The sequence below is a fragment of the Lutzomyia longipalpis genome, chromosome 1 (assembly GCF_024334085.1).
Source record: "Lutzomyia longipalpis isolate SR_M1_2022 chromosome 1, ASM2433408v1".
Lineage (NCBI taxonomy): Eukaryota > Metazoa > Arthropoda > Insecta > Diptera > Psychodidae > Lutzomyia > Lutzomyia longipalpis.
In genome coordinates this window covers 48138881-48151751 of record NC_074707.1, presented here as the reverse complement: position 1 = coordinate 48151751, position 12871 = coordinate 48138881, and the positions used below count along the sequence as shown (strand labels likewise).

At 36.1% G+C, this 12871-nt stretch overlaps 3 protein-coding genes across 3 annotated transcripts in view; 1 reads left to right on the top strand and 2 right to left on the bottom strand.

The window, feature by feature from the left end:
- Positions 1-12871, bottom strand: part of LOC129787983 (protein Peter pan) — a 1185971-nt gene that overhangs the window by 803473 nt on the left and 369627 nt on the right. The gene's annotated exons all lie outside the window — the stretch shown is intronic.
- The window catches only part of LOC129787980 (L-dopachrome tautomerase yellow-f2-like), a 1067766-nt gene that overhangs the window by 685268 nt on the left and 369627 nt on the right, over positions 1-12871 (top strand). The window lies entirely within an intron of this gene.
- Positions 1-12871, bottom strand: part of LOC129787935 (uncharacterized) — a 69141-nt gene that overhangs the window by 22615 nt on the left and 33655 nt on the right. The window contains exons 2-4 of the mRNA XM_055823792.1: positions 6434-6667; positions 3783-3866; positions 3594-3695 (exon numbers count right to left, since the gene is read on the bottom strand). Coding sequence (XP_055679767.1) covers positions 3594-3695; positions 3783-3866; positions 6434-6608 — 361 coding nt within the window. The 5' untranslated portion in view covers positions 6609-6667. The remainder of the gene's footprint in view (positions 1-3593; positions 3696-3782; positions 3867-6433; positions 6668-12871) is intronic.

Sequence of the window (12871 nt, the reverse complement as noted above, 5' to 3'; positions counted from 1 at the left end):
ATGTGAAATACAGTCTTCCTAAACAATTTTCCCACAAGTACTTTTTATTTATTTTTATGAATGTGTCTGTGTGCGGAAAATTCCCTAAAAGAAGATAAAAAATCTTTCGAAAAAAAACTCAACTGAAACGCGAAACTATGCTTTTAAACGAACAATAGTTTGTGGGAAAATCGTTTAGGAAGCCTATGTTTCAGAATCAAGCTACTAAATCAATTTCTTTGGGAAAGTATTTCAAGAAGACTTCTAGAAACAATTAAGAAAATTCTCATCGGGAAACTTATCATCAAATAAAGCAAAATAAGAAAATCACTGAAAAATCTTTTTTCTGAATCATTCACAAAAGAAAATCTTTAAAAATTTTCAATTTTTTTTAGAAACTTTTCTTCATGTTAAGGCAAAACTTCTTCTATTAAAAAAAACAATTAAATATACACCGAATTCCTTAACATTCACCAACGATTTTCCTTATAAATCCACAGTTAATTTCAATACTTTATCAAATTACCAAAGTGGTCAGCAAAATTATCTACATATATGTACATATGCTTCATCTCTACATAGCGCGAAGAACTAGCAAATACCTTAGAAAGCTTTTTAAAGGAATTTCCCACAAAACAACTTCATGATTAACAAGCGTATCAAACGGGCTCTCTTGTATTCCTGATTGCTGAAGATTTTTCTCTTCGTATTCCCATTTTACTCCTTATGGATTCCCTCCAAAGAGCAGTTTTATTGCGGAATTCTGAAAGCATGATAAATCCATTTCTGCGCGCCATCTCTCTCCCAGATGTTCCTCGCAATAAATCTCACTGCAATAAAACGATCTTCATGTGATCTTCTCTCCCCCTGAAATGGGTGGAGGAAAAAAATTTCGGCGGGAAATGTGGGTGTCGTGGGAAGGTTTACCAAGTTGATGGTATCAATCATCGCGCCGGCAATTCAGTATGACAATCATTTCACACTCCAATGTGCCATGGACAGCGTGTAGGGTCATCAATCACTCACATAGTCTACTCTACTCTAACTGCCTAATGGTGTCCAAGTTGAGGATCGGACTATGAGATGGAAATTGATCTTGAAATGTTACTTAAACAGTGTAAAAAGGCATGTTTGATTGAAAATTGAAGCGATCGTCGTGGCATTAGAGTCCATTAATCATCGAGGCTACAAAATTGAGAGATTGAACTAAAAATGTCCGCGCGAGATCAAGTACAGTTTCTCGCGGTGCAGGTTTTCTTGAATTATGCGCGCGATCTCCTCCGTAATGCCTCGCAGGAGTGGGATCATTGCTGTTGTGGCGCATGGAGTGTGCCGAAAAAAGCCTTTCCAACCGCAAGATGGTCTGCTTATGAAACACCACACATAATATTGCGCTTGTCTACTCCAAATAGCTTCATCCCACACGTAATAGTTTGTGTGTGTAATTTACATTTTGAAGATCACACGATCACTTGCATCATTTGCACTTGGTTTGAACATGAAAAGCATTTAGATTGGAAGTTTATCTTGCGCACCACAGCAAAATTGCCAAAGTGATTATATTTTGCCCCGCGTGCGACTTTGCTATCAATATCTTCTTGTGGTCAAATCAAGTCTCGCGCGCGAGTGCACTCCGCGTAAACAAATAAAATTCCTCACAAAATCGCCCCAAGATGCTTCGCATTGATCCCACGTGAGGAGTTATTAAGGATATACAATTCCGCATATGCGAAATGTTATGTGGAGTTGAAATCATCGCATAGATGTGAGATAGAGATTTCATTTTATTATCTATTCTCTTCCATTCATTGGAAGCATCAATGTGAAAATATCACTCATTCAGAGAAAATATGAAGCAATTCGACATACGATACAAAAGAGTTTGACTTTCTCATTGCAATAATTGTCTCTCCCATTCCCTCATTCTTTGACAATTAAATAATACCCATTTTCACGATTATATACTTTGAGGAAATGATAAGGCAACTCTTGAGAAATGTTAAGTAATATGAGAGACAGTTTTTACCATGGCAAAGTGTATAATAGCTGGTGGATGCTCTGGCTGTGAGAAAAAAACATCAAAATAATTTCCTTCCAGATGAACAGAAAATCTCCGCAGAGATCGATAAAATATCTCACCGAGTGATGTTTATGACCGTATTGGGGTTAAAAAATTAATTCTTTTACAGCCAGTGCGCGACAATAAATTTGGCACGTGCAGTCCAAACAATTGGCACTAAATGCGTCCAAATTTATTTTAATATTCTCCCTCAAAAAAAACGAAGGTGTCCATAAAATTGCAAGAAATGTAAAATTAATTGATTTTTTTTAATGTTTGGAAGTTAATTGAAATGTGTTAACATTGAAATGGCTCGGAGGGATAAAATTATTTTTTTTATACACGAATGGGATTTGAGAGCGTTCTTAATCAGTTTTTTTTATATTTCATGAAAAACGATTTATTTGGATGTGAAAATTGCATTGGAACCTTGTTAGAACCTACTAAATCTATCATAAATGAAAAAGGCAAGAAAATGAATAAATTAGTATTAAAAGGATCAATTCTTTAGTAAATTTAATTTAAAACAAAATTAATTCAAGGAATAAAATCTCAGTTGAATGTTTCGCGAATCAAAATCGTGTTTCGTGAATATTTTAAGTTTCCTAAATGGACCTGAAGAAGAACTTAAATCTTCCCAAATTATAATATTTTTAATTGACGAAATTGTATAAATATTAGAAAAGAATTTAAGATTTTCTTTAGATCTTCATCTTTAAAAAAATTTTAGATCCTTTTCAGTTGAAGACATTCTAAAGACAACCTAAACTTTGAAGACAACCTAAATATACATGAAGAAGGACTTAAATTGTCTTCTCAATTTTTTTTAATCGACGAAATTCTATAAATTTTATTAGAAAAGAATTTAAGATTTTCTTTAGAACTTCATCGTAAAAAATATCTTAAGCATATCCTTTTCAATTGAAGGCATTTATCCACAATACAGGACAACTTTTCCTTGCGAAACTAATCTATACATAATATTCAATCAAATATTCCTGCACCTCTAAATGCGCAACAAATACCTCCTCCTCTTTAATATCTTAATCATCTCACTGGGATTTCATCCAGAGAGTCTTTCCTCCTTCAACTCTGACGCTCTAAGCTATTGTACAACAGTCCAAATGATTGTGCGTTCACGATGGGATAATTTAGCATAAAACATTTTATATTGCACGTTATATTCCCATAGGACAAAGTTTAGATTTATCGACAGATCATTTATCACACTCGGCTGAGTTGGCGATCGTCAATAATTCATTTTATCCAGCCTATTCTTAGCTTTTATTCTCCATCCCCGGTAATTAGATGCACTATGCCGGGGGAATGAAAAGACATTGCGTACGTGCGCACGATCAATAGCCCGGGAAGTTTCTTTTGGATTCGCGCGGGAAAGATCGCGTGATAAATGAGAAAAAAGCTCAATGCACTTTGCTACTGGCTGCCAATATTTTTTCCCTCCTCATTCTTCTCCCCACACAGAAAGTCCCCCACCCCCCTGTTCGCCCCACAACCTGGCGTTGCATTGATGAAAATTAATTGGAGCTTTACTCACCGTGAATATCATCCACGCAGATTCCGGCATCTTCGCGATATGTGGACAAATGTGGCAAGCATTGGCATTTGCAATTCATCAGGTCGGATTTTGCTGACATATCTGCAGACAAAGCCGGGAGAGAGAAGAAATCAATTTTGATTGTGCAAATATATGGGCAGTGAGAGCTGAATGTTGTGTGGGACTTACCGATTTCTTTGATGTAACTCTTAAAGTGAGATGCTGTGCCACTGGACAAGCCAATGCACACATCTGTGGTGCACTCGGACAAATCTGCAAGTGGTTTGAGATGCAGATCAGTGAAGAATCCATTAGTATGCAAAAGTGACGATAATTGAGTGTATTTGGCTTTGGAAATAGATACGATGGGGAGGGAGTTTGCTGTAGAGTCTTGTGGGCAATTTGATCGTAGAAAGATTCGGAAAATAGAGCAAGAAAACGATCATCTCAGCTTTCAAGAGAAGGTTGTTCGCTCTTCACTTTATTGCATAACGAGGTAAATTGTCGCTTCGCTCCAATTTTCCTCGCCCCGCTTCGCGGGGGGTTTTGCGCTTCGCGCAAATTTTAGAGAGAAAAAAATTGTGATGATTTATACGTAGATTGGGGTTACTCATCAACCCCAAAAAAATTGCAAAGAGAAGAAATCATTTTCATACAACATTTCGGGCGCCAAATTCAAAAATTCGCAAAAAATACATGAGAGTTATATGGGGGCTATATGAAGGGGGGCTTTGGGGGGAAAATGAATACGGCCACTCGAAAGCGCCTGATATAAGGGGCCTCTGTACCAAAGGAATTTATGCAACGACATATGAAGGATGATCCTCTATCGCAGAACAATTTTAACCCATCTCATCTTGTAGGGGAACATAAAAAATAGAAAAATCGCGAGAGAAACTCCCCAATATCCACTGGGATCACATAGAAAAGTGCAGTGATAGAACAGTCCGGGAAAACATAACCTCAATTTGGGAACAACATTTAAATGAATAGGAGGAACTCCATTGTGTTCGACCAGCGTGGCATCGGGACCTCTTGAGCTTCTTTATAACCTTCCCAACCTTTCCTGCCTACCCGAATGAAGATTTGAATGATTTTTGCTTCACTTCTGTCTTTCCGGACTTTCCGTCGTTGAGTCGCACTCCAAGAAGAGAAAAAAAAACTCAACGACGGAAAGTCCGGAAAGACAGAAGTGAAGCAAAAATCATTCAAATCTTCATTCGGGTAGGCAGGAAAGGTTGGGAAGGTTAAAAAGAAGCTCAAGGGGTCCCGATGCCACGCTGGTCGAACACAATGGAGTTCCTCCTATTCATTTAAATGTTGTTCCCAAATTGAGGTTATGTTTTCCCGGACTGTTCTATCACTGCACTTTTCTATGTGATCCCAGTGGATATTGGGGAGTTTCTCTCGCGATTCTTCTATTTTTTATGTTCCCCTACAAGATGAGATGGGTTAAAATTGTTCTGCGATAGAGGATCATCTTTCATATACCCGTGCATAAATTCCTTTCATCACGATCGGTTAAACGGTGTAGATTTGTATAGCTGTACAGACACGAAGATTACCAACAAACAGACCTTTCTTTATTATATAGATATTTTCATTTTCATCTTGTAAATTTCTTAGAAATCTCATCTGTATGAAATAAATTAGTTATGCTCTAAAGGTGGGAATTTAAATGAAATTAATTTCACTATATGTTTGTCATCCGGAGGTAAAGAAATCTAGATTCTACATATTTTTATATATTTGTATGTATAGGTTCTTGAAGAAGCCAGAAAGTGACAAGTTAATTCATTTTAAGGATTTTAAGTAACACAGAATGATAGATAAAGTAATTTGAGGGCTCTTTTGCTCTTCAGCAGATCTCTAAAAATTATAATAGCTTGCCTACTGATATGAAGAATGTAGCTCACACGAATTCCAAATACTTTAAAGAATTGTATAAAAGTAAGAAACTTTGAATTCCCCCCCCCCCCGCTGTACTGTAATCGTTTGCAACTCTATGAATTATTGTACAATTTATTGTATTATATAGTCTAAAAGTGGAATTTATTCCATAGACATGAATTTTTAACAATAAATCTAATCTAATCTAATCTAATATTAACCCTTTCAAGACTACACGGAAACATTGCACTGATTTTTCTTGTAGTTCAATCTATTTATAAGATTCATTCCGATTTAATCAATTGGATAAATAAAAAAATAGAATAAATTATTATTTTCAAACTACTAAAAATTATGCAGTTTTTTTTTAAAGTTTGATGCTAAGAAACAAAAGTTACGAAATAAATTAGATAACTCAGAGATTACATCTCAGTGAAAGACTGATTCTTTGGCTGTATAATAGCGAAGGAAGCATCCAAAAAATATTAGCTAGCCTTAAAAATTAATTTTCCATTTCGTTCATGCTATAACCTAATAGTCCTCAAAGGGTTAATTTTTTTTTCAATTTTCTTTTTAAAATTAACTTTTTCAGAACTTTAACACTTGGATAATCGAGGTTTCTAACCTCAAAACTTTGACCTTCATTTTCTCTTAAAAGAAAATGTTTTTCCATTGATCTTGAAGTAATGGAACTTCCCTACATAACAGGTAGAATTAATCACGAAATATTAAACAGATTTTAATTCTGTGGCGATTGAAAGAAAGTCGATTGGCCATTTTGGCCAGCAAAATCCTCCGGGTTAAGAAGAGAATTTTTGTCCCTTTACGGAAGTTAAATAGACTTAACTCTTTTCCTAAAAATTATGTCCTTAATAAGGCTTTATTCAAAAAACTTGTTAGAGAATTTAAAAATTTTTCTCAAAATATTTACTGAGCAGCATAGAACTTACCATAAGCATCGAAAATATCACCTCCATGCTGTCGGGTCAAATTGGCTACATGTTCAGTGGATGCGGCTCGTTTCAGTGGGGACGCCTTAAGTTCCGCCGATGAGCAGAGTTCATTGAAACTGATCCAGATCCACATCAAGTGCACCACAACCCCACTGCTGCCACGGTGCCCCATCGTTCAGTGGCGTCTGCACGCGCTAGTTTGAGCAACCTTTCGCACCATCGTGGGATACCCTGCAAAAGGGAAGATAATTGGCAATATGGAGTCTATTAAAATTTGATTAATAGCTTTCTCGTGTGGGGAGAATCGTTCCGGGACAAACAAGGAGTAAGTGCACGGAGTGAGTGTTAATTGCCAAACATGACAACTAAATATCACCCTTTTCATACCCCGCCCATATTTATCGTCATACCAAATGCATTGATGAACAACCCGAGACTTCATACGCACGACATTTGGTTGAGCATAAACGCGCACAGGTTATATGTTGTACACAGCTATATAGCGAAGAAAAAAAGTGGAGCTGAGGGAGGTTTTATGATTGAATTTTAATGCCTTCGCTGCAACATTCACTTATGCAAGTTGCATTATACAACACTGTGATCATAAAGGTAACTGTTGCTCGCGATATTCTTCATTAAGGCAAACATATCACTTTTTTATGACAATTTTCTCCCTCTTGGCATCTTCACGTGAACCCCATTGTCCATTTGCGGATGCCGTCCTCCGAAAAAAAAGAAGCATCGCAAGATTGTTAAGTGTATTTTTATGGGATCATTATTGGCATCAGCAAAGTCACACCACACACCTCTTATACGAGAGGGGACATACAGCAATTGGTGTGCGGGGAAATATGAAAATATTTGACTTGGAGGATCATTTTCATCCCAAATTAACGAGAAATCATTGCATCTCGTCACAAGCAGTGTCGCTCTTAATTTTATCTCACGATCCTTTACCCATTACTTTTTTTCTTCGGGAATTGCCCTAAATTTTGCATAAAATCAATATTTGTCCACACATTAAGCCCCCCAAGGGAGTATTAAGTGCAGAACACAAAAAAGACGAACAAGTCACTTGATTGCTTGAGGAGACAAAATTGATCCTCATATGATCTTGTTGACGATGCAAGGTGCAAGAAAAAAAAAGAAGTCTCTCCAACAGGAAACGTCCCACACACGCACCGTAATATGCATAATAATAATTTTATTGTGTGGCATGTACAAATGGAAGGGACTCTCGTGGTAGGAATTAGCTTAGGCTGTGTGGCATGAATAAAACATAAGAGCGAGGGGGACAATTATGTGTGAGGATCACTAATACGCAATGTAATTCCCGTTTAAATTGCATTTTATCAATTGGAGCAAAAGATACAATCTCGCTGGATGAGAAATTGATTCCACCACGTTCATTCACAATCTCCCGCAAAATGCGGGGATTATTAAATAATGGGTGTAATTTTGAATTCACCTCAGAGGCAAAAATTGCTGATGCACTTCCACTTTAGCCAATACTACTAGTCTTACCCTAGGAATTTCCATTTCATACCTCATCCGATTGAGATGTACAAATCGAAGGTGGAAACCCGCCACAGATCACTTTGTGCGTTCAACAAGAGCTCTTCTCTCGCTCTCTCGTCTATCAATGAATTCACTTTTTGTGAGGTGCACGTGTTGTGTGAATCAAAAAGGTATAAATAAGTAAAATCTCAAGATCATATGCCATGGCATGCAACCTGGTTGTGATCTTTTGGAGATCACACCGAGGTGTTGCTGCACATGAAAGGCCAATCTAGTTAAGAAACCGCAAACTATTGCGCTATAGAAATGGAGTTTTGAAATCTTCCTAATTTTGGGGAAGAAAAGAGTTGTTTTATATATTTTCTTTTAGGGTGAAATAGATTTCTTAATAAATCTCATTGAAAAATATTTAAAAACCAATTTTTTTTCTAAATCGGTTTAATTTACATCCGTTTTAGCTCTTTTTTGCTTCCGTTTTTACTGGAACTTTTGTATTGGCTAAAGTTTTCTATTTCTTTGACTATAAAGAACAAACGTTTCCAGTAAAAACGGAAGCAAAAAAGAGCTAAGACCGTTAAACCGGATATAAATTAAACCGATTTAGAAAAATTATTGGTTTAAAATTTTTTTAATGGGATTCATTAAGAAATCTATTTACGGATTTTTTTTTGACTAATTGTAAGCCTAAAAACGTTAATTTATTTAAACGTTGTAACCTATATATTTTTGCTAACAGCTTTTACATAAATTTGCGCAGCGACTTTTTTACTAAAACTTTCAGAGTTTTTTCCGTTTTTTTCTTTCTAAATCAAAAAAGTTAAATAAATTCCATTTTTTTTTTACCTTCATAAAGGTATCATTTTTCATGGTTAAACGTTAGAACAGATAGATATGCAGATTTTTCTTCTAAGAACCTTCTTAAACCGTAATAAAATATTTCTTTTCTAATGCTAAGCACCTTATTGTGATTCAATCTTATACCGCTAATGAGCTTTTCTGTCGCATGCTGGCTTTCAAGCTTCATAGGGAGTTAGGGTTTCCTATATACATATACCTTTTCAGACAAGCTGATGATACCTGTCAGACACTAAGCCCAAAGCAATAAAAGACATTTTTCTTAATTGGATCTTTATCACTCACACCTTCTGCGCTCAATTTCACCTATTTCTTCTTCGTCGGATCATCCAACCTACGTTAATACAAAATTTCTTAACATATTGCCTAACAAGCAAATGCTTTTACTCAATATCAATCAGATTAAAAACGTTCTCGCTCCTATTGGAAAAGTTGTAGTCAAGAATTTTTAGCAATGTCGACTAACATTTCTCATTTACAGCAAGAACTTGATTGAACTAGAATGAAATTTCGTGGATTTTCGTGTGAATATGGGGGGATAAATCATCTTAGAAAATCTTTCGACGATGCTAAGAATGAAAAAAAAGTGAATTGACAGGAACATGTTATGTAAAATAAGTATTTGATTCTTAACACGCAACTTTTTGAAATTCTAGATCACATTTCTCCTCAGTTGAGAATCCAACCCAGAAGCATACAGCTCAATGGACATTTTTCTCCATCACTTGTCTAATCGCGAGGTGTCTCTTAGAACAGGTAACAAAACTTCCTCCACATCTCAATTAGAGTTCCACAAGAAATAAGGCGAGGAGGAGAAAAATGTTCATATGTGGAAGGAATATAAGAAAAAAACCATCCAGACGTGTCTTTGTCATTAATTTTCTCAAGTCTAATGTTTTTTTCTTCCTCTCGTGGTTCCAATGACTAAACTTGAGAGGAAGAAAATTGAGACAAGAAATTGCTCTCGATTACCAATCTGTGCGGTGTTTCACCGTTTGACCTAAGACGCCGGTACTACAGCAACGAACATTACTTCAGTGGTAATGAGGATGGAATTTCGGGCAGATTTTAATTGTAATAATTTGAAGAAAAAAATAAGTATAAGAGAACCCACACGGAATGGTTGAGGGAGCACAAATAACTTCTCTTCTCTTTTTTTTTGGTAATTCACACCACATAAATTAAGCGCAACTTTAATAAGAATATTATGTGGCGCGCAGTCAATTTTACGCAATAGACTATACGTATTAGTTTTCAACCTTTTAGGCGTGCGTTGTGGAAAATGTAATTAAGCGACTGACATGGGTAATTTTTCCCCGCGTGTGTGCAAATTAAACCCGCACCTCCACGATGGAAAAAGAGTGAAATGACCGGAGAAATTGGCCAGGAGGTGAGATGTGGTGGCATTAAATTACCCGTCATTTGCAAATTGTTGCATAAATTGCGCACAGGAGTGATAAAAAAGATAAATCCGTTACACATCTTGCCCAAGAAATCAAATCCCTGAATGCTTGCGTGAAGAAAGTTCAAGTCTTTTTTTTTCTTGGAGTTACCAGAACACCACCAACTCGTCAGAGTGGGCAATTGCCTCCCCCTTCTGCGCACCTTTCTTCTCACCACTATGAGAGTCTCTAATTGATCGCTTTATATTCGCAATGCCTATGTTGCTTGCATATAATTTAATAAGCCCCTCTCGCGAACGTCTTTTCACTCAACGAATAGAGGAGAAAAGTTACGTGCTAGTCGTTGGTTTTTTCTTCTTCATTTAAACCACCTTCCATCAACGGATTGCACAGGCAATTTTCACTGGATTCCACGCACATGGAATCAAGTTCAAGGAGCACCTCTTTCGCCTTTGTTTGCACCCAATTGCATAACTTATAAATGCCTATCATTAGACGTTAACCCACACAATCACGGCACATCTGCCAAAGACTCACCCAGGATTGACGGACAAAGCTACAAGAGGAAGTTGCTATGGATCATGTCATGGTTGGAACATTTAAATTCCAAGGGGTTTACCCCACAATGACTCTTTCTCTATCTCTGTGAAGAGATTGATGCAAAGAAATCAACGGGAATCGCATTTAAACTATAAGATGAAGTGCACAGAAAAAGAAATTTATTGCGTGATTCGTCCTTTGTTGAATTTCTTCATTCTTTAGGCGTAGAAAAAAAATTGATCTTGATATTGAGAAGCTAAAGAAAATGCTATGGGTGGAATTAAGTAAATTCTCAAGAAGAATAATGAAGAAAAAATGATTTGAGAGCAAAAATTATTCTGATAGAAAATAATATTAACGTCTTCCTGTCTAATAAATGGCACTGAGGGGCAACCCATTGTCAAGGGCGTAGCCAGAAATCTCTCCAAGGAGATATTTTGTGATTAAAAAAAAAATAAAGACGATGAAAATAGTTTAAGAAACGTCTTTACATTTTTTTAAAAAACGTTTCACTATTTTTTTAAACGTCTGACGTTTTTTTTTAAAGTTTGACATTTCTTTTCTAACATTTGACATTCAATTTAATGTCTTACACTCCTATTCGAAAATTTGAAATAGTTTTTTAACGTTTACTGGTTTTATAACGTCCAAAACTCATTTTTTAAATTTTTAAAATGGAATTTTCAGCATGATAATAATTTCCTTTGATCCCTAAAGAAAAGCCTCAACTTCCTGATTTTTTAGCAGCGGATTTTCCGTCTTAAGTTATTTAAAAATTAAAAAAAAAGAAGAGTTAGTTTTAGCATAAAAATAATAAAATAACTTTATACTAAATTTTCTATTTAATTTAAAATTCAAAAACACAGCCAATGCGTAAAGCGCGTAAAGTAATGAGATTGTAGAGATTGTGTAGGCTCTTTTCATTGCGACCTGTATGTGTTTGTGTGGTAATTATCGTAAAAAGGTGTGAAAATTGACTGATGAACATGATCTAGAAAATACTTGAGGCATGTAATGGATCACATCTATTCGCCACAAAACACCCCATTCGGAGAGTTATTAAAATTTAATGTGAAAATGTGCGAATTAAGTGGCCAAATTGCCTCATTTTCGCTCCATTTTGATTGACGTGCGATCACCTCGTTTGGCAATGGATTGGTGATAAAGAGACAAACGGTTCTGTGTGGTCTGTGAAATTGCGCCAAGATGTGGCGCGCGAAAATAAAGCATATTTTTGCATGAATATTTATTTATTGGCAATTATGTGCGCGTGTAAACGGTAAACAAGAGTATATGCGAATGAGTAGACCCCTTGACTGTGTGAAGAAGATCACACTAAGAGGGAGCAAACAGCTAAATAGATTATAAGGAGAAGTCCTCCTTGACAATCTCTCAGCTCTGTGTATATTGATTTACCAACGTCTTTCACATCGTCATCTTGCACGTCCCTCAGTGCGACTCCTATGAATAAATTTGTAATGAAAATGAGATACATTCTTCTGCATGGGCAGCACCGTACATATACATAATATCTCAACATGAAAATGCCAATATGATAAGTTATGGAGAAAAGAAGATGTTTGTGGCAATAGGAAGCTTTTATTTCACTTTTGTGGGATTGTACCAAAGCCAGAATCAAGTATGGTAATTTTTTCTCTTCTCTCAATCTGCTTTATATTGCACAAAAATCCATTAAATTGAATGGGCAAGAAGAAGAAAAAGCGCGACAAAAATTTCCTCATTGAATATTGAGTAGTGTTGGAGAAGGTTAACACAAAAAAATGTCTCACAGTATTTGCACCGCATAAAATGTGAATTGGTGTAAAAATAAATATTAAATTTCATTATATGACCCATCGTTGGATATGCAAAAAAAATGTCGCAACAATTTCCACAAAAAGCCATCTTCTTGCCATTCACCGCAATGGGCAACATGAAAAATGTTCTCTCTGACCGTTGGAAAGGCAATTGAGGAAGAAAAGAAACGACCCTCTGGTACCCACCGCACAAGAAGTCAAGGTGAAAATGCACAAGGCCTCTACTAAATAATGAGCTCGATGACACCTCAAAATGCAACCTTTATGTAAATTTTCCTCGCGCATAACCCAGCCTCCAATTG